The sequence below is a fragment of the Oryza brachyantha genome, chromosome 7 (assembly GCF_000231095.2).
Source record: "Oryza brachyantha chromosome 7, ObraRS2, whole genome shotgun sequence".
Taxonomy (NCBI): Eukaryota; Viridiplantae; Streptophyta; class Magnoliopsida; order Poales; family Poaceae; genus Oryza; species Oryza brachyantha.
The window spans coordinates 8,717,384-8,739,000 of NC_023169.2; the positions used below are offsets into that span (position 1 = coordinate 8,717,384).

General features: G+C 40.2%; 1 protein-coding gene and 1 long non-coding RNA gene across 2 annotated transcripts; one reads left to right on the plus strand and one right to left on the minus strand.

The window, feature by feature from the left end:
• Nucleotides 1-4,687: 4,687 nt before the first annotated feature.
• On the minus strand, nucleotides 4,688-5,962 carry LOC107304676. Its single transcript, XR_005812262.1, has 3 exons — nucleotides 5,717-5,962; nucleotides 5,415-5,588; nucleotides 4,688-5,327 (listed from the first exon to the last, which is right to left on the minus strand). It is a non-coding gene; the product is annotated as an uncharacterized LOC107304676 (long non-coding RNA).
• A 4,563-nt stretch (nucleotides 5,963-10,525) lies between these two features.
• Nucleotides 10,526-11,745, plus strand: LOC102716983 (putative nuclease HARBI1). Its single transcript, XM_040526299.1, has 2 exons — nucleotides 10,526-11,657; nucleotides 11,714-11,745. Exons 1-2 carry the CDS (start codon nucleotides 10,526-10,528, stop codon nucleotides 11,743-11,745), a joined length of 1,164 nt encoding a protein of 387 aa, XP_040382233.1.
• Nucleotides 11,746-21,617: the final 9,872 nt, after the last annotated feature.

The window sequence follows — 21,617 nt, forward strand, 5'->3', positions numbered from 1 at the left end:
TTGGAAGGTTGTATCGGTATAACCATTTACAATGAGTTCTTCCTCCTCTCCATGGACTAGGAACTCATCATTTGTTCTTCTCAAGTACTTTAGGATATTCTTCACAACTATTAGGTGACTCTCATCTAGATTTGATTGGTATCGAGTTGTTGTACTAAGTGCATATGAAACATCTAGACGCATACACAACATGGCATGCATTTGGATCGAATGGCCGAAGCATACGGAATGACAATCACCTTGTTTTGATCATCAATTGTTTGATGACACTGATTCTTGCCAAGATTTATACAATGTGACACTAATTCTTTGAGTCATACATGTTACGCCTTTTCAACACCTTATCAATATATGTACTCTAGCTTAATCAATTTAGCCTATTTGATCTATCTTTATAGATTCTTACGCTCGTAATATATGTTGCTTCCCGTAAGTCCTTCATTGAAAAACTAATTTTCTATTATGCCTCAACGGATTCTAGCAAGGGTATCCATAATCTGTACATGTACGTATAGATCATGGGTACCAAATAGGAAGGCAATCATATCTATACCGTATCAGTTAGGAGTTTGGTAATGCCCGGGTTACATGCCAGATACACCGAACATCGGACCCGGTCGTATCCACATGATAGATCTTAGTCTTATTAGATTAGGACTTTACCATATTTGTATATCCTATCCCCACTATTTAAGGAAGTACGGGGCACCCCTTAGGGACACATCTTCATACATCATCAAGTACAATACAAAGGAGGACTAGGGTATTATCTCGCTAGCCTTAAACCTGGTTAAATCTTCGCCTTAATCCTAACCATGGTTCTCTACGCCTTTCTAGCCACCCCATGTATTATTGTGGACCTAGATCATCGAAATAGGAATGCCATTCCCAATCAACAACATGTCATCCACATATAGAATCAGGAATACAGCTACGCTCCCATTATATTGTTGTATACACATGGTTCTTCCTCAATTTTTTATAAGGCAAAATTTGCTACAGGGTATCGAAAAAACGTGTAATTAGCAAGTGGACACCGTAAGATCACAAATTTGCTGTAGGACACCACAAAAGTGTGGTAATTAGCTATAGGTCACTCCGGCCAATTTTTTATTATTTTCGGAGTCAAAAATTCTAAAAATAACAAGATTGCCCTTGGTGGCCAACCCGTTATGCGCCCTTATCGTCGCTGGGTTGCCACTGTCGCCGCCTGCTCACTCGCCCTGTAGGCTAGGGTTCGGGTGTGGTGCGATGCCGAGACCAAATGGGTCTGGTTTGACTGGACCTAGTCGACATAACGGGTAGGCCGCCGAGGGCAATCTCGTCATTTTTAGAATTTTTGACTCTGAAAATAATAAAAAATCGGCCGGAGTGCCCTATAGCTAATTACCACACTTTTGTGGTGCCCTGCAACAAATTCGTGATCTTACGGTATCCACCAGCTAATTACGTGTTTTTTCGATGCCCTATAGCAAACTTTGATGACTTCATCAAAAGAAATATTCTAACTCTAGGATGCTTGCTTTAACCCATAAATGGATTTCAACAACTTGCATATCTTTCTAGGTGACCGTGGATTTCCAAATTCCTCATGTACACATCCTCAAGCAGATTTCCATTGAGGAATGTTGTTTTGATATCCATCTGCCAGATCTCCTAGACAAAATAGGCTACAATCGCTACAAAAATCCAAATGGATTTTAACATTCAATGTGTGAGAAGGTTGACCCCGAAGCCATTTTTTTCCTTCGGGAGAGGTGAAGGGCTTGGATATCGAGTCGAGCTAGGAACACTTGGGTCGTGGAGCGATTGGGTTTCTTCGGTATCGGTGTCAGGGTCTACCACTGCCTTCTTGGCTATAGGTTCATCAGTAGAAGGGGACGACAGCCATTTCCTTTCGGTGGACAAGCGCCTAGGAGGACAAGATGGAAGAATTTCGTAGTCCTAAAGCAATATTAATCAGAAAAAGACAAAAATCATAAAAATTGACAAGTGATGGATAGAAGGTTGATCAGCGATGTTGAGGGGTGCTTGGAACTTATCCTCACAAGTTGGCATCCCACTCCTATAGGAAAGAATTTGCTAACTTGGGCCACAAGCTTTGACAGCATGAGGACCTCGGGACTTCTGTAGTCAGATCGATCTTGGGGGATCCGTGCAATCATACAATATATGGATTCGTTCCCTGAGGGGTTGGACATGGTGGTGTACTAAATGGTGAACAACCGACATGTCGGTTAAGGCATTGGATTTGAAGATCTTTGTCAAGGCATCAACTTGGTGCACATCGTTAGCTGTTGGGAATGATGCCAAGGAGTCCTCGACAATAGGAGTGTGGTTGACAAAAGAAAGAAGAGAGTTGGAAATGTTGGAGCAATAGAACCAGTTCAAATGCCACCCTTTGAAGGTAAAGCCCCTGGGGACTGTGAACAAACTTTCTTGAGTCCTCCCGGAGCTGGATGCATGTGCCCCATCTACGGATGGATTGAGGCTACTCGGCTAGGATTTCACATTGAAAAAATGACAGAACAAATTGAAATAAGGGGGATGCACACAATGGTCTCACAAACATAGATGAAGACAATGGGTTGGAGAACAGAGTTTGAATTGAGGTGATAAAGTTCGATTTTGTAAAAATCTAACAAGCCAGGGTAGAATTATTACACAAGTAAGCCAAAAGCTCGTTCAGAAAAGTATTCAAATATTACAATCTCATCGGCGTTGGCAGTGGGAAATGCCTTGCTCTGTGGTGGAGGGTCACTTGATGAGCTGTTGGGCTGGGATGCGGCTGGCTTTGACCATGGACTTGAGTTGCTTGTCGGGGGTGGTGGAGGTCTGCTAGGTGGCGAGCGGAACCACTTTGGCACCGTCGCTAGAGGCGGCCATTGGCCGCAAGGAAAGATGATTAGGCGGCGAATCAAGATGCACAACTGTATGGAATTGTGGGTGGAAACTCTAGACTGTTGGATGTGCACAGTGGAAGACGCTAGAGAATTAGGGTGCATTGTGACGAGAGAGAGCATATCGCGAGGTTGAAGGTGAAGGGCCAGTGGTGACATTGACATAGCAGTATAAATGCGCTGGAAAATGCATTACACGGATTTAGGATAGGTTTGACTAAGTGAAAATGTGTTCCTACTAGGTTAGAGGATGGCGTGTATCGGTGTTAAGAGAAATAGGGTCCCCAAACCAGCAAATGAGCCTCAGGCTAGTCAAAGGATTGTTCACCAAAGGTTCCTCCGGTAGAAGGTTCTTCCATCAGAGAAGATGTTGGGCTCTCTAAGCCCGACGCCAGTTTGGGGGAGTTATTCCCCTAGGGGGAAGTGCACTAGGTGGACTAGGCCCTACGCCTACTAGCATGAGGCAGTATATCGGCCCCAACAATACGGCTAGTATTGTACTGCGTACTTTGTAATACTAGTCGGGCATGGCTAGTTTTGATACAGTAGATGCCATGATGACATACCTAGGCCGCGTTCGGGATGGTGGTAAGTTAACTTATTTATCCGCGCGCATGTTTCCCAAACTGCTAAATCGTGTATCTTTTACAAAAATTTTCTATAGGAAAGTTGTTTTAAAAAATCATATTAATCTATTTTATATTTTTAATAATTAATAATTAATTAATCATGTACTAATCTATTATTACGTTTTCCGTGCTAGATAAGTTAACTTACTCCCACCTTCACCAAACGCAGCCCTAGTATCTAAATCTTGTAACCCTACCTACTGGTATATAAGGGGAGGTAGGATATTATAAGGTTTAGCGGTTAAATCGACAAGGTTAACATCTTGCTGGCCAGAGTAGGATAAGATATTGGCGCTATTGACATTAGATTCACGTATGATCATTCGTCTTATTCAAAATTTATATCCAAATATATAAAATTATAAGGCATACTTAAAGTTACTATAATAAGATATCATATTATAAGAAAATAAATAGAATTATATATTTTTTAGAATAAGACAAATGTTTAAATGTGGATTTAAAAGTCAATGGCGTCATATAAAAAATATGGAGAAAGTACTTGGGAGCCCGAACCGGCATAATCCTTATCTTCTATGTACAATCGATCTTTAAGTGTCACTTCCCACCCCGTATATTAACTATCCAATCTAGAACATCGACAACTTATAAGATGTGAATGATGGAATTATGACAAATTTAGATATGGACTGAAACAAATATTGGGAACTAAAATAGAGACACAATGTGTTAGCAACTTAGCATGTCAGAAAGGATTATTTTTATTCCTTTCTTTAAGTCACCTTGTGTGTGTATGCAGAGCATGACCAAGTACCAGCTGAAAATGGAGCTAGAGCAAACCCAATAGGCTACGACATCGGCATTGCAATGCTCGATAACCCTACTAGGGAAGGTAAGCCATAATGTTCCCTTTGATGATGTTAAGCTAACACATCCAGATATTTTGTTATTTTTTATTTATTTATTTTGTTATTAGTAATTCTAAATAATGACATATTTTCATTTAATTGCACCATAAATTATAACAAAATGTAAATATTCGTCCAAGAGTATTACAACTATGTATAAAATGTAAACTTCAAATTCATTATACGTAGGGAGCAATAGGGACAAAACTTATTCTTCTAAGGTTTTTAGTTTTTTACTACAGTTAAAATTTAATGAATTTAAAGATAAGACATTATACATAGGTGTAATACTACTCTAAGAACCTATACAATTTCTTGTATAATTTTCAGTGACTTCTCTTAGTGTTCACAAAGATCTTGTATACTCAGAATAAGCTCCATACATAGTTATGAAGTGCACAGGCGGTCCCTAAAGTTATGCCAGTGTGTCATCTATGTCTTGAGACACCCAAAATGTATTTTTAGAGTTTTCAGACTTGTCCTAGGTGTCACATAGGTCCAAATGGCGTCCAACCCTCTGCGTCCGCTAACTTGGCCAGCCATGGTGGTGCCTCGGGTCACCCAAACCCATATGTTAGTCTCAAAGGAAAGGAACAAATCAGAACAAGAGGGCAGGGGTCCCGTGTTAGACCTGGAAATTCAATCATTTCTCAACATATATTAAATCATAGTTTAGGATCCGTCTGAGTACAGACTATGATATTTTAATAATACCAGCCAACGTGTTAATAATCACACAAATGGCCACTAAACGAAGCTAACTATCATGGAAGCGACCAATAGGTCTCATTTTATTGAAAAAATAGCCTTAACCTTCCGAAGGGACTTCCTTCTCGAAATGAAGCTAGCTTATGGCCAAAAGGAGGAATTTTATGATTGAGTACAACCACCGTACTCACGCTTGCACCTTGCACCTCAACAACCATACTCTGAAGGAGAAAGATTTCCTAATCTCTAAGAGCAGGAATGAAATGAAAAAATACTGAGAAATAAGAAGAAAGAATAAAGGTACTTACTGAGATTTGGTGTGTGGTTTCCAGCAGTAGAGAACAAATGACGGGGTTTATTCACCTATTATAAGCTTGCCATGTTGATGAAGAACGTGGGTTGGATGGTTCCATAAAAATGGGCGTACAACTGTTGTGGAGACGTGTAGCTGACTTTGTCCAAAATTAACTCCCCCCAAACAACTACCAAGCTCCAGAAGAAAGCAGTATGCATTCAAATTGGGCAAAATCCCCAAATTAATTGAAACCCTAATGCCAGGTTTTTCCCCAAAAAATCAAGAACTCTATGTACCAAATTTGTTGAAACCCACCAAAGGAAGCGAGACATGCGGCACCGGCAGGGCTGAGACGTCCGGCATGGATGAGCGCCGGCAGCCAGGGCGGCGGCGGCTGCGAGGGCAGTGTGAGGCACCATGAGCAGCGGCGGCGGCGATGGGGCGAGACATCTGGTGAGGGGCGGCGGCCGCGAGAAGCTTCGTGACGCAGCCGCGTGAGAGAGGCGGAGAGAATAACATCGTTTTTTTTCTGTTCTTTTTCATGAGGGCATTTTTTTTCTTCAAGAGACGCGCGACTTTTTTTGTTCTGTTTTTTCCTGTGTGACATACGTGGGCAAGGATGGATGGAGTATGGATGAAATTGCACTTTTAAAGTAGTAAATACATTCACATTTCATTCATTTATTTAGTTGAACTGACCGTATGAAGTGATTTAAAAGAAAGTACATTATGATTGTTGAGATACATATTATGTTCAACTGGTAAACTGCCTAAAGGGAATTAAATGAGCAAGGTCTACTCAATTTTTAACTACGCTAAACTTTTTTGTCTGTCACACTAGCTGATATGTATAAATTCGGAAGAAATTAATTATAATAACTGCATAACTAAAAGTTGTTATGGAGTTGATACCAGCAAAGCAAAAAATAGTTCGTTTCCAGCTTGGACTGAATTTGCTCTATTTGTAAACAATTCTCTTCATTTGAAATATACCATTGTTCAACCGAGACATGCATGTTAATAACAAGAGCTTTTTTATGGTCTTTAAAAAAGTACTTCGAGGTACATCTATCTTAAGGTACCGGAATTTTAAACTAATTTTTTGGGTAATTTAACATATTTTTTAATAATGGTAAAAAAGACCTAATAAGGAACTACCTTAGTCCAATTTTAATGTAAAGTGTACCCAAGCTGTTATTTGAGTTTTTCGTAAGCAAACTCACCTTACTGGTTATGGATCATGTGTGGCTACAATTAGAGGTGAAAAAAGGAAATTGATAAAAACATGAGTTTTTCTATACAAAAAGGAATTTATCTTTGATACTATTAGTCGTCCTGCTTTTTTAAAAAATGACCATAGTGAATCCAGCACTGTTGTAAGTTCTAATAATGTAGGTTCGATGGTCTGACCTAACTAAAAGTACACTGAAGATCTCAGTACTAACTGGCAACCCACAACTCCATGTTTATTACACAAACCTGTGGTTTCATTCTTTTTTATGATATCTTTACGAAAACTGAAATGCACTGTATTGAGCACTAAAGTGCTAAAAATAAATGGACAAGCATATTAGAAACTATTTTTTGATGCTATCTTTCAGATAAAATTACAGTGCACCACATTGATCACACTAAAGCCGGTTGTGATTACATCTGGAATGTAATAGTTCCATCTATGCAAAGCAACTCTCCTATCTAATAAGCAGCTCGAATATTATAAGGCTAATCCACAATTATTATTTAGAACTTCTATTATTGTTCTAACTTATTAGTTATAATTTTCCAAAATGTTTTGGTTTGTGATGTAATTGGCCTTTTGGCTGGTCCTTGTGATGGTTACCGAGAACAATATGCATCTCTAGATCCAAAGATAGTTTGCTTGGTGTGTGGTATATAATGATATGTACGGGCAATTTTAAAACATATTTTTGCTTGCAAATGGCACCATAGAGTTGGCATGAGCATGATCTAGAATTATCTACAACAATGTAATGGCCCGGATCGACTCTATGTCCCCAACTACTCTGTGCAAACAAATCATTTCTATATAAACTTTGGAGTCAAATAAACATTCCAAATTCATGACATATATGTTTTCTTCCAAAATATCGTAAGCATTCATTTTACTTTTTCTAAGACAAAGGTAGTTAACTATTTAATCTTAGTAGTGAACTATCAGATTATCTATTATCTTGTTTTTCTTTTCATGCGTACATGAATCTTAATTATAATCTACAGTTGCCAGCTTTTATGATTAGTGTCACAACATTTCTATTTATTGTTTTGGATAGTGTATATGATTTATTTATAATAAATGTTTGTGTAGGATGGCTACGAGCTAAGAAAAGATTCATTGATAAACCCACTGCTGTATAGCAAGAGAATGAATGTAAAAGAACATACATAGTTACCCATGAGATATCATTAATTGTATTGGCAATGGTAAAAGATAGACTGAGTTAATGAGCTCCAGTGTACAGGTCACGGTTTCACTAGATGCTTATGTATTTTGATCTTGTTTATGCCCTCAGCAAGTTAATATAGTAACGTTATATTATTCTTTTCTATGCAGGCGTATATTGTTCTCAATGTTATTAGCAATGGTACTGAGTTCAAAATTATATTTGACTAGCTGAATACCTATGTTTTGCAAAGGATAAAAATATATTATGTTATTCCTAGAATAAATAGAAAAATATTTTTCATGAATGTAACCATTTTTTATATAGAAAACATCCATATCAATTTGTTTTTATGTGGATATCCGTCTAGATTTAATTGATTTTTAATATTAGGGGTAAATTGTAAAAACATAATGGGAGTAGGTGGTGGTGACTTAGTAAAGATATGTGACATAAACTGATTTAATCCTTGACTCGATTTGTTATATAAAATTAATTTAACTAGCATATAATATAATAATATATCATTAAGCATACTTTGGGACGAAAGCATTAGCACAGATACATTACTAATTGCATTAAGGCGTTTTACATTTGAGATTTGTTTTATGCTTAACCACTTCTAATGATATTGTTAAACCTTTTAAGTCAATGCATAAATTTCAGAACTAAAGGGACCAAGAGGTCTGCACGGTGCTTGTCCACAGCCAGCAATGATGAAGGACGGGACCAAAGCTTTGAATTTCATTCCAGTGCCCAATCATCCTCCACGCATACCGGAGCCTTCCTCCGTTAGCGATGGACAGGATCACGCGGCAGAAATGAGAAGGTTAGGTGAAAGTAACTACTTTACCATAGAATTTTTATTATTTTGAAACATTTATGTTTGAATTTGAACTTAAACAACTAAGACCCTTATTTGTAAATCCGAATCTTGACGCCATCCCGTATATAAGGCCAAACAATATTACCATAAGAAATGGGTGTTGGTCATCTGACAATATTTTTCTATATATGATGCTAATCTAACTAGCATGGCAGAAGTGTCTAAAAAAACGCTGTCTTACAATGAATTGTTTGGCCACGCTGGACACGGTTGTGTGGGTAAAAAGATGTATATTTATAAATAAATATACAAGTCATTTAGTTTTAAAATTGAAAAGTAAAAACCTTCAAAAAAAATCTCCATCATGCCCAGGCCGCAGCAAGTACTATCTGCTTTAAAGTATTCTTTTCTTTGCCCTTACGGCCTCTACGTGACTTTTGCAGGAATAAAACATAAGATCCACCGGAACATACTGGTGCTGCTTCACATCGGTGACAGCAGAAGATGAATCTTGATAGTTGCAATAACTTATTGCTATCGGTTTGAACCTTTTCCTGTAAAAGTGAAAAGGCATCGGAATGTTCGAAACTGAAAAGTGCTTAATTAGGGCAGTCCCAACCTGAAACTATATGTAGTTTCTATAGCATTAAATACCATGCCAGCTCACAGAAAATACTGATGTGGCACATGAGTTAAGAAAGAGAGAAAAGAGAAATAGTAGAAATCGTTTCCCATCTCAGAAACGATGTGCTCTCGTCAACCAAGGCTGATAGAAACGATATATTTTGCGTTGGGCCTTCCTCAATCGTTTCCTCGGCTCTTCCCCCAACCACGTCTGGATCCCATGCGTATGTACGCCACTCCATCGACGCCGCCGCCACGCTCGTCCACTCATCTCCCCGCGCGCGCCAATTTTCTTCCCGCGCGCGCCAAGCTCCTTGCCCCACACCGCGCGCTGCTGCTAGCTGCTCCTACTGCTTTACAAAAACCAGCAGGATTGAAGGCTCTTGCTGCTGGCAATCCTTCTGTGGCAACGAGCAAATATTTCAATCCCCTTCCGCCTCAACGTTGAAGATCAGGTTTGCCTCCTGAGCCCTAGCCCCAATCTGATTTCCCCATGAATCTGACCCCAACCCAGTCTGTCACAGTATGAGTGGATTGCGGAGGCCAAAGGCAACTCGTGGATCTGCTGCTCAAGCTACCAGTGCTAATGTCCCAGGCCAAAGGCAAAGGATGAAAGGAATGGTAAAAGGAAGTCATCAGAAGGTATTTCTGCAATAAATGAGAAGCTTGAAAAGTTTATTGAAGCAAGGCAGATGGCTACCATAGACCGTGAGAAGATGGCAGATTTGCAAGAAAGTTTGGCAAATAAGAAGTTAGAAACAGCCAAGCTTGCTCATAAAACAGCACGAGAGAAAACAAAGTGCAAAATGCTAGAGATGTACAAAGAATTGTTGTTTGCAAGTACCAGTCAATTAAGTGAAGAAGCCTTAGCTGAAAGAGAAAAGGCACTGGAGAGCATGCGGCTGAGTTTGTTTAACAAGGATGATTGAGGTATGTCTCTTTTCTTTTTTTGTTGCTTCAATAGTCTGAATGTTGCTAGTATGAATACTGCTTGCTGCTAGTGCGAAAACTACTCTTTCATCTAGTGTGAACACTATTTTTGCTGCCAGAAATTAATTAATTTGAACGCTGAGTAAGTCTCAACACAACCTGTAGTAGTCTAAACACTCCACTGCAGCAGTAGTCTGAACACAGCCTGCATTAGTATGAACACTCAATTGCAGTAGTCTAAGCACCACACCGGTGTGTGTGTGTATATATATATGACAACCAAGTTGTTCCCTCTGCTCTCTGCATTCTTCCCTCTGCTCTCTACATTCTTCCCTTCTCATGATGTTGGATCCAAGTGATCTTGAATTGGATGACAGCGATGAGAGTCAAGATTTGTACAATCTGGATGATTATCTCATGGAGGAAGACATACTTGAAAATGTTGCAGATCAAATCATGGTTGATGTACTTGAAGATTTGGATGCTTTATATGGTCAACAAAGAAGATTCATATCAAGGAGATATGTTTACAGGGCTCGTGAAGAATCCAAACAACGGTTAATTAATGACTACTTTTCAGAGAATCCAGTGTACAATGAAACAATATTTCGTCGAAGGTTTAGGATGAGGAGGCCTTTATTCCTACGCATAGTTGATGCCCTTGGTGAGTGGTCTTCTTTTTTCACCTTGAGATTTGATGCTTTGAATCGGCCTGGCTTAATGCCTATTCAAAAGTGCACGGCGGCTATTCGTCAACTAGCAAATGGCAGCCCTGCAGATCAACTTGATGAGTATATAAAAATTGGAGAAAGTACGGCGGTAGAGTGCTTGAAGATGTTTGTTGAGGGTGTGGTTGAAGTATTTGGTGGTGAGTACTTACGGCATCCCACAACAGAAGATGTAGAGCACTTGATTCAACTTGGAGAACATCGTGGGTTTCCTGGCATGCTAGGGAGTATTGACTGCATGCACTGGCATTGGGAGAAATGTCCCTATGCATGGAAGGGGATGTATACTCGTGGTGACCATGGTGTTCCAACTATCATTCTAGAGGCAGTTGCTTCACATGATCGTTGGATATGGCATGCCTTCTTTGGTGTCGCTGGGTCCAACAATGATATTAACGTTCTTAATCAATCTAATTTGTTCACCGAGCAGCTAAGAGGAGAAGCTCCTAAGGTGCAATATAGTGTAAATGGAAGGGAATATAGCCAAGGATACTACCTAGCAGATGGTATATACCCTGAGTGGCCTGTTTTTGTTAAGTCAATACGCAAACCACAATCTGATAAACATAAGTTGTTTGCACAACACCAAGAAGGGGCAAGAAAGGATGTTGAATGTGCATTTGGAATATTGCAATCTCGCTTTAGCATTTTACGTCGACCAGCGCGTCTTTATGAACAAGGTGATCTCCAAAATGTGATGCTTGCATGTATCATCCTTCACAATATGATAATTGAGGATGAGAAGGGTATGGAAGAGATTCCTATCAATTTGAATGAGGAAGCAAGCACATCAACTGTACAGCCAGCTACAATCACGCATGGAGCTATCCCTGAGATAGCACAAGTACTAGAAAGAAACGCTATAATTCATGATCGTTTTGCTTATAAGCAACTTCAGTTAGACTTGATTGAACATATTTGGAATAAGTTTGGGAATTCCAATTAGGTACTAAAATTATTTTCTTAAATAATTTGTTGTGCATTATTTCATTATAGTTTATACAGAAAATTGTTTGTTTAGTTCATGAAAAAATAATATAATTGTTTAACTCTTTTCATTATAGATGACTGCTTCTGGAGTTCTGTGTGGCACTTGGGAGGTGAATTGCATCACTGAAGTACAAGCACTGTGATAGATGAATGGATGATTACTGTCTCTCTATATATATATGCATTCTCATTACCCAGCGAGAGAGAAAATGGATGATGGAAACATGTTATTTATATTTATATTTTGTAATGCCTATGAATATGGCTTATTTTGTTACCTGGTACTTATGATTTTCCTATTACTATGAATATGTTTGCTATAATTTATGGTGTTTGCTGGCAGGACCGTATGTGTGTGCTGCATATTGCTGTCTGAGTGATAGCCAGATAGGTGCAGGCCACATATTGTATACATGCAATCTGCACAGCTAATCCTGCTATTTGTTTGGCTTGTATTAAATTGTCCTCCATATAGGAACTGCTATAGAAGTTGTGGGTTGGGAGGGATGGTTTCTAAGTATAGTTAATTATCCTCTATGTCTCTTGGAAACTGTCCATGGAAACCATGGGTTGGGACTGCCCTTATCTCTCCCATTATTGAGGAATTGCTAATAATGAACGCCTATGCCTACTTCGATGTCACATCTATAACGAATAATACTGTCAGACAAAATATAAGTCATTTTGGACCTGAACATAAGGATGCATCAAATGACTTTATTGCCCTTAGTTGCTATAGCGTTGGGAAAATAAATCACTTTTTAATTGTGAGAGCTATTATATCCATTTCATATTATAAGTCTTTCTGATCTCGTTTAAATTTGTATATATGCTAATGAATTTAGACCAAACCTACGAAGCCTTATAATATGAAATGGAGGAAGTATCATTTATTTATTAGAGACAAGTGAGTAAGAATTGTTGAAAATTTATCAATGCGAGTCCTGAGACGAATTATATTTGGTAAAGCATTCAGCTCCGAGGGAGAATATATAAAAGAGGAAATTACTCTCTACCGGACGCCCTGTGTGCCAAAAAATAATCAGACACCGCAGCGCAAACCCACCGATTACACTGTGTACACTGTAGAATCTTTATGCCGTATGCGCATGTACGCAGATACATCGTTCACTAAGGATGTGTTTGGTTCATAGACGAGGTGGGTTGGGTTGGCTCTATCTCTAGACTGTAGGATGAGTTGGTTCTATTTTTCTGTTTGGTTGGAAGGATAAGTTGACACCTGTTTTTTGTTTGGTGGAAAGGATGAGATGGGATGGGTTGAACCTGTTTTTTTGTTTGGTTGAAGGAATGCGATGGGATAAAGGTTACCTCTCGTATCTAAAATAAAATATTAAATACTAGGATTAATATATGAATAACCTAAATGTATATTTGTACAACTAATATATTTTAAATAAAATTAATAAATAAAATGATCATCCCTATGTACGTCGTGGTCGTTCTGGGATGGATCCATCCCACCGTTTTAGTGGGATGGGTTGGACCTGGATCTGGGAGAAATATTACTCTCCTGGGTCCAACCCATTCCACCTATCCACCAACCAAACAGGGCCAGTAATGGGTTGGCTCTGTTCCAACCTATCCCATCCCTGAAACCAAACATATCCTAAGTCTAAACAATATTTGTTCGCAACTACTTATCCAAAATATGATCGGATTTGACCATTGTGTTCATTGAAATTAACTCATTATATCCAGATCCCACAAAATTATATTGTAATAAAATAAAATTATATGTTTCTTTGTGTTGGATTGAGATGTTATACTAAAGCCACGTTTGGCTGTGGGTAATTCATCCGGTACGAAAATGTAGCAATAGATTACTACATGATTAATTTATTATTAGATATAAAAAATAGATTAATATGGTTTTTTAAAAGCATGTTTTCTATATAAATTTTTCAGAAAAAACACACCGTTAGCAGTTTGGAAAGCGCGCGTTCGAAAAAGGAGGGAATCTAGGGTTAGTTAGAAGGGAAACAAACAGGGCTAAGTAGTTTGATGTTGTTACGTACCTACCAGAGAGGAGGAAGAGCTAGATCTAAAGCTACACTCTTTTAGCGATTTTTCTATTGTTTCCTTGTGTTAATCCAAAATGTTGCAGTGGCTTTTTTTGATGTTTCTTATATGTTTTCTTTTCATGAACAACACTCTTTCTAATAGATACAAACGGAAAGTTTCATAGTAGAAAATGAAAATGTTTGGAAGTGTGTTCATGATTTTAATAAGCGCAATACTATGTAATCAACAATGAAATTTTTTATATGTGATGAACTTTGTCTCACGTTGATAATATTTGTGGTTAGCTGTTTTTCCTAATCAACTAAAACATGACTAACTATGGACTATGAGGGGAATGGTTTGCAAGCGATGCTCATGTTAATTAAGGACCAGTTCACATGAAACCCTCTTGAGACATCCGTACTTACCGCATGCCAGCGTGGACAACGACTTTACTTAGACATATAGCTCATTCTTCTCCTAGGCACCAGCCAAGGGTGAAAGTGAATGAGTTGGGTCGGTCCGAGGATGGATTGACCGACTATTGGATCTGCCGGGGCACAACGGAGTAGTTGTGCCAACCCCGGTTAGAGTTTGGGAGATTCAACCTCAGAGTGATGTGGATGGTTAGGAGCGGGTTATGTGAATGGTTTGTCACAGCCTCTTCATTCGATGTCATGGAGCTATGTCTTGTGCGTAAAGTTATACAACTTTGATCAGAGTAAAACTATTTAAACAGCCGCGCCTGTAGTTTTTGAGCGATAGAAAGAGATTCATTGTGATTAGTTTCATTGTTTTCATAATTAAATGAATATGGTAAAACTTGTTGAGATAGTTGAGCTAGTATCATGTGGTTTAGTATGGTATTAGTGGGAGCACTACTAGTGTGTGGTTTAGCACGCTATTAGTGTTGGGCCTGATGTCGTGTGGCTTAATACTGACTTGTTGATTAATACTATTATTTAATTACTGTTTATTTATCTACTTATTTTGTTTTGCTTTGTTTAACTATTGTTTTTTTGCAAAAGTGGACCTTAGTGGTTATTCCTTGTACACCCTTATGCATTCCTCTTGCATTTGTTGGTGTGTTGTTATGTACGGTGGTTGTACGTAACCTTGCGTTTTTCCCTTTTCGTTATAAGATGAAGCTGTGTCAGACGAGGAGTTGTTTGAAGATTTGGCAAGTCTCTACGCTAAGTGCGGCTTGTGGGGCCGTGTCGTTGCCATCGTTTCTTAGAAAAGAGTCATTAGTTTTTTTTTCGCTGCGGTATTAAGACTGTTTATTTGATTTGTTTATTAAGACAATGGATCTATACTGAATTGTTATTATGTACTTTGAGTGGTCCTAGACCAAGAATGAATGCATACTATTACTTTAAAATTGGTGTAAATTTCTAAGAATGGAAAGTTGGTAATAGAGTTGACCTTATTTTTAGGACATGCCAATGCAACCCATAAGGAGTCTTTCCCCTTTCATGTGCATGTTTGCATTGTGAAAATGTTTTTGAATCTTTTGGGTAAAGAAAAGTGGGATGGTTCTCATGGTTTGAGAATTTCAAAAAATTCGTTTTCTTTTGAGTTCAAAATTCTGTTGGAAAAATTGAGTTAAGTTTTTGTATTGATTTGGGTTCTTCTTATGGGCAAGTCAGGTCAAGGGAATAGGATAGAGTCTAGCTCTCCGATGCATGGGGATTTCTATTTGTAGTTTTTATAGCTAAGCTGTTTTTGGCATCATCTTTGCCTCGTTCATGAAAAAGTTTTCTTCAATAAAAAGTCTGGTTCTTTCAAGTGTTCTTTTCCCCATTTCTTTGTGTCTCTTACCATTCGGTTATACCTTTCCTTCCTTTTGTTTAGATGCCTCCAAGCAATAGTCGCGGTAATGACATCTGCGGGTTTGTGTATGAGCTGACACTCATGACACCATTCGGGTTTGAGTATGCACCAGAGTATATGTCAGTTCCTCCTCTCGCGGGAGAGCTAACCCACACTAGCATAGGATAGCCTAAAGACACATTTATGACGGATGGGCAACTGGTCAGCGATGAGTGGTCAGTGATAAGAAAAAGCATCTGTGATGGGCCAACGCCTGTCACCGATGGAAGCATCTCTGACGGTTCCAAACATTAGCCCGTCACTGATTAGGCCTACGGCCCGTCAGAGATATACCATTCATGACGGACCAAAATGTTAGCCTGTCACCGATTAGGCCTACAGCCCGTCAGAGATCTATCATCCGTGACGTGCTGTAAGTTTGGCCCGTCACGGATGCTACATCCGTGACGTGCTAGAGTTACTGCCCATCAAATATATGACATCGTTGACGTTCTTGGAGTTATGGCCCGTCACGGATAGCAATATAGGGGAAAAAATAATTTAAAAATTGGCTAGCCTCACGATTGTGCTAGCCATCCCTTTGCACAAAAGAACAAATGCAGTATATGTACACGCATATATATTCTATATACGCGCTTGGAGTTATTTGGCTAGCTACCAAATTATGGTTAGTGTTATATTAATTTGGATCACTAGAAATCACAAATCTCAAGATCTGGATTCTTCACCTGCATTATGAGATTCTTCATATGGTCACACACGTGAAAACCGCAAGTTTCACCACCTTGTTGTTCGATTGGGAAGTCTAGGTGGTGATATAGTTTTGCTTCCCTTGTATTATGCTTGCCAACCTTTAGTCATATATTTCTAAATAAATATATTTACTAAATCAAAATATTTCTCTAAATCAATCTATTGAGTAAATCAATATATTTCTAAGTCAATCTATTCACTAAATCAATACATTTCTAAATCAATCTATTCACTAAATCAATACATTTCTAAATCAATATATTTGCCGGCCAGTCAGGAAGCAAGGAAATAGACGGTGGACGGCGAGGCTACTTACTCTTGCAATTGCTGACCGACGACATCTGGACCGGTGGCCGCTGGACGTCGAGCTTCAGGAAATAGACGACGGACGCGTCGGGGGGGGGGGGGGGGGGGCGGGTGCGGTTGATGCTGAGCCCGAGCGCTGCCGGGTCGGCGTTGAGTGCGACGCTGTTAACGCTAGATTTTTGCAAATAGTCGTTACAAGTTGAAACACGGTTGAAGACCGAATTGGATAAGAAGGCTTGAATCGGCTAAAGGGAGGAAACTGGGTGCGTTGCGTTTGCAGCCGATAGAGTCCGGATCAGACAGGAGTAGGAGTCCAATTGTGCCCAGAGTTTGGAAATAGGTTCGGTATTTAATTGAGTTCGTCTAGATTAATTAGGATTTATCTTGAAGTTTGTTTAGAGTTCTGTCATTTAATTAGAGTCCGGATGATGTAAAAGTAGTTAGTATCGAATTCTTATCCGGTTAGGTTAGTTATTTCCCAGGGCTATAAATATAGATGCCCGGGGTCCTTGTAAATTATCTCTAGATCAATTCAACTTGGTGCATCGCCTCAAATCTTCGACTTGCTTGAGCTTTCGGCGCTGGGTTTGTCAGCCTCGCAATGTAAGTTCTAGTTCGTCAAAACTCGACAGAACTATCTCGGTTAAGTCCGTTCTTCTGCTTAGTTGATCGGCGGGTTGGGTTCTATCATTATTTTAATCTATTTTAGCTTAAGGTAATGGCGGTTCTCGATCAAGTCCTCGTAAGCTTTTTTGTCTGATCTGTTTGCATGGGTTTTGCTGATCTAGTTCTATCTCGGTTCGGTCCGATCAATTAGGTTTGATAAGTTCACGTTATTAGATTGGATTGGCGGCTTGCGAGGGCTTATGGCTGGAGTTTTAGCCAGCAGTATCTTGAGTAATTCATTGATTAGTTGGTTAAACCCGTTGATCTTCATATTTCTGTGGTTATATCGTGCTAGACTGCATACTATCTCGGTTAGGTCTGCTTTATGTCCGTAGAAGTATGTCCCATCGGCTAAGATTAATAAATTAGTTGGTGGATTACGCTGCTTAGCTATCTCGTTATGTGCATGCTATAATATTTATCTTATGTCATGCGTTGCTATGTTTAGATCTGTACTGTCTCCATTAGGTTCGATCTTCTAGATTTGGATTGGGCACGTATGTTATTAGTGTTTATTGTTTTATACTAGTAATTAGTGTAGCATTCCAGTTCACGTATAATTACATGCTTAGTCCTGTGTCGACTGATAAGTTTACGTGCGATAAATATTGGAGTGGTTCGATCGGCCGGTTAATCTTAAGATTGTCCTTGTTAAGTCTGATCATTTAAGATTAACCTGCTGGTTGTCTTATTCAGTCTTTATCTTACTTCTGATTTGGCCGATTGGGCATATTTATAACTGTTATAACAAAATTCCTGTAAAGCCGATCATTTAGTCTATTGGCTAAGGTACTGGAACAGTATCGGCTGTTCGGTCGATAGCGATTTTGGGGTTAACTGTTTTCCATGTTATATCTTGTCAGTTACAGGATCAAACTAACTAGCACACCTAGTATTTCTAAGAATTAGGTCCTGCACTGGAATGGTATAAGATTGATTCCCAGGCCTACGTGTGTGATCGTTCATTGTTATTTTCAGCGTCAACACATTTTGGCACGCCTAGTGGGACTCGTGTCAAGAACCCAGCTCAACCACAGGTCAGTCGAGCGCACATCAGGACAAGACAACAGCAATGGCCGCAAAGGAAGTCAGCGCGGAAAACATTCTCCCTATTACCTGGGAGAGTCTCACTGACGAACAACGAGCCCTGGTGCAGCGCCACATGGACAAATTCCAGAAGGTATGCCTTGAGTCCTTCAGCATCACTCGGGGCCGTCTGGTGCAGAAATCTCAGCTTCTGACGCCAAGTTCAGAGCGTCGGAAAGGAGGTGACGCAGGGAAAGGTAGCGACCCTCCCCTGGAGAACCAGCCGAATCTACAGGACATGGTAGATTCGGCAGAACACCACGCCCTCATCAACCAATCGGGGGTACTCGTAAATACCCTGTCGGGATTGATTCGGCAGGTGGCCGATGGAGCTCTCGATGGGGGAATCACATCAAAGGGGGCCTAGATATTTCCCAGATGGGGAAAGACCTAAGTATCGGCAGTACAGGGATGAAAGAGATCTGAGAGAGGAAGAGTCGATACCGCACAATCCCCGCGTGCACTTGAAGTAGATCCCAGAGAGGCCGAGGCAACCTTACCAGGAGAGGACTCCACCAAGGAATGATCGGCACGCTGATCCGTACTATCGGGACAACCAATAGTGCCAACTAGGGATGAAAACGGTTTGGATTCTTTCCGAATTCTGGACCAGTTTTCAGAAATGGAAATTGTCGGTCAGAATTTTTTCGGAATTTCTCGGAAACGGAAACAGATTCGGAATTTTTTCTCGGAAACGAAAACGGATACAGTAAGGGCACTATTCGTCGTAAATCGAAATCGGTCGGAATATTTCTGGAATTTTCTTGGAAACTTTCTGGATTTTTTTCAGAATTTTTCTGCAGGCCTATATGACATAAATTCACAATATCAACCAAAATGGCCTAGCCCACTTCAGCGTTAGGCTTAAGTCTTTAACCAAAAAACATATAACATCACTTTACTTTGTATGAACTTGTATGACACATATTTTATTTTATAATAGCATATGTGAACTTTTATAATATGAATGTGAACTTCTATAATAATTTGTGTGATTTGTATTTACTATAATAATTTGTAAATTATAGCCTTTATTTGGTATTTAGACAATCATTAACAAATTGACTTATGAACTTGGTTGTAATGGTAAAAAATGTTGTGGTTAGTTGCTAATGTTTGAAATTTGATCTACTGTTTTAGTAAAAAATTGAAACCTCGGTTTGAGAGTTTTTATAATACGATAAATATCTGTTACCGTATCCGCTCCGATTCGAATTCGAGCCGTTTTCGTATTCAATAATATTCGATTCCGTTTTCGTATCCGAGATTTCCGATTTTGATTTCGATTCCGAAAAATGTGGAAACGGAAACGGTAAAGGTGGTTTCCGACCGTTTTCGATCCGTTTTCATCGCTATTACCAGCCATCCCCAGCATGGCCACATCGGCCGTAGCCGATCTACGAGAACCAATTCCGCCGACCCTACCCAATGCCTAGGGGGCAGTTCAGGGATGAGGATTGGACAAACCACATAGCGGAGGTCATGCAGGAGCGCTTCGGCCTAAGGCCGACAGAACAAACAACCATGTATCGGCGCCCATACCCAGAGTGGTTTGAAAGAGTGCCGTTGCCATACCGGTACACGGTGCCGGATTTTTCCAAATTCTCGGGGCAAGACGGCACATCGACCATTGAGCATGTCAGCCGATTTCTAGCCCAGTGTGGCGAAGCATCGGCTGAAGATGCGCTGAAAGTATGCTTCTTTCCGCTCTCGCTGTCTGATTCAGCCTTTACTTGGTTCTCGTCCTCACCACCCAATTCGGTCAGGAACTGGGCCGATCTTGAAAAACATTTCCATAAGTACTTCTTCACGAGGGTACAGGAGATGACGTTGACCGATCTCACCACAGTTAGACAAAAGATGGACGAGTCGGTCAATGACTATGTCCAACGGTTCTGCAACGTAAGAAGCCAATGCTACCGGCTGAATTTTAGCGATCAGCAGCTTGCCGAACTAGCCTTCCAAGGCCTGCTCGGCCAAATCAGAGAGAAATTCTCGGCACAAGAATTCGAGAGTTTAGCTCATCTCGTGCAGAAAGTATCGCCCCATGAGATCCGATACCAAGAAGCCAGGATGGATAAATTCCAACGCCATGTCACCTACCTGGCCGAAGAATCGTCGGACTCTGATATCGAAGAATCCGACATAGGGCTGGCAGAGTGGACCAGGAACAAAAGGCGGTAAATTGCCCTTGGGTCAAGGGGGCAAAGGAGACGGAGAATTTCGACTTCGACGTCAACAAGGATGATAAGATATTCGATCTCCTGCTACAGGAAAAACACATCCAGCTACCGGCGGGACATGTCATACTATCAGCCGAAGAGCTTAAAAAGAAGAAATACTGCAAATGGCATAACTCCGTCTCCCACCACACGAACAATTGCCAGATCTTCCGATGGCAAATCCAAGTGGCAGTTGAACAAGGTCGCATCAAGTTCGAGGAAACCAAAAAGCCGATGAAGATTGACCGGCATCCTTTCCCAGTCAATATGGTCTAGCCTGGGTTAGGCTATGGGTCAAACAATAGCTCAAGGAGGCGCCCAGGTACCAATGATATCACTTCCACTTCAATGATGAACAGGTACCATCGACGATTCGAGAGGAGCAAGAGACGCGATGGGCCGTCCCGATATGACGATCATTGGGATTGCCTGTTCTTCCAATACTGCTGGGAAGAGAGGATACAACTGCCATCAAAAGAAGACTGCCTAGAATGCAACCGCGAAGGGCGGGATTACACCAGTCGGCAGCCATGCCCCAGGAGGTCAAGAACGCCACCACGGCGCCATGTGACAGTACACGAAAGGTTGGGTCCTCGGGAACAACAATATGAGGACTACGATGAGAGGGAGATCGGCCAGCACTACAAGGATCAAGAGCAGCTGCCTCCAATGAGGCCTAACCAATGGTGTCCCAGCGACTTATTCACGAAAAATCAGAAAAGATGGCTACAACGACTACGCCAACGTGAGCTTCAGTAGTAGCAAGATGAGAAGCAGCCGCTGGCACCCAAGAAGACACGCAAGGAATGGCGCATCAAATCAGAAGTT

Excerpts from the sequence above, each read along its gene's own strand:
- LOC102716983 (XM_040526299.1), top strand. The coding sequence starts at position 10,526 with ATGTTGGATCCAAGTGATCTTGAATTGGATGACAGCGATGAGAGTCAA. Across the intron at positions 11,658-11,713 it reads GATAATTGAGGATGAGAAGG|CCAGCTACAATCACGCATGG; the intron begins GTATGGAAGAGA and ends TCAACTGTACAG.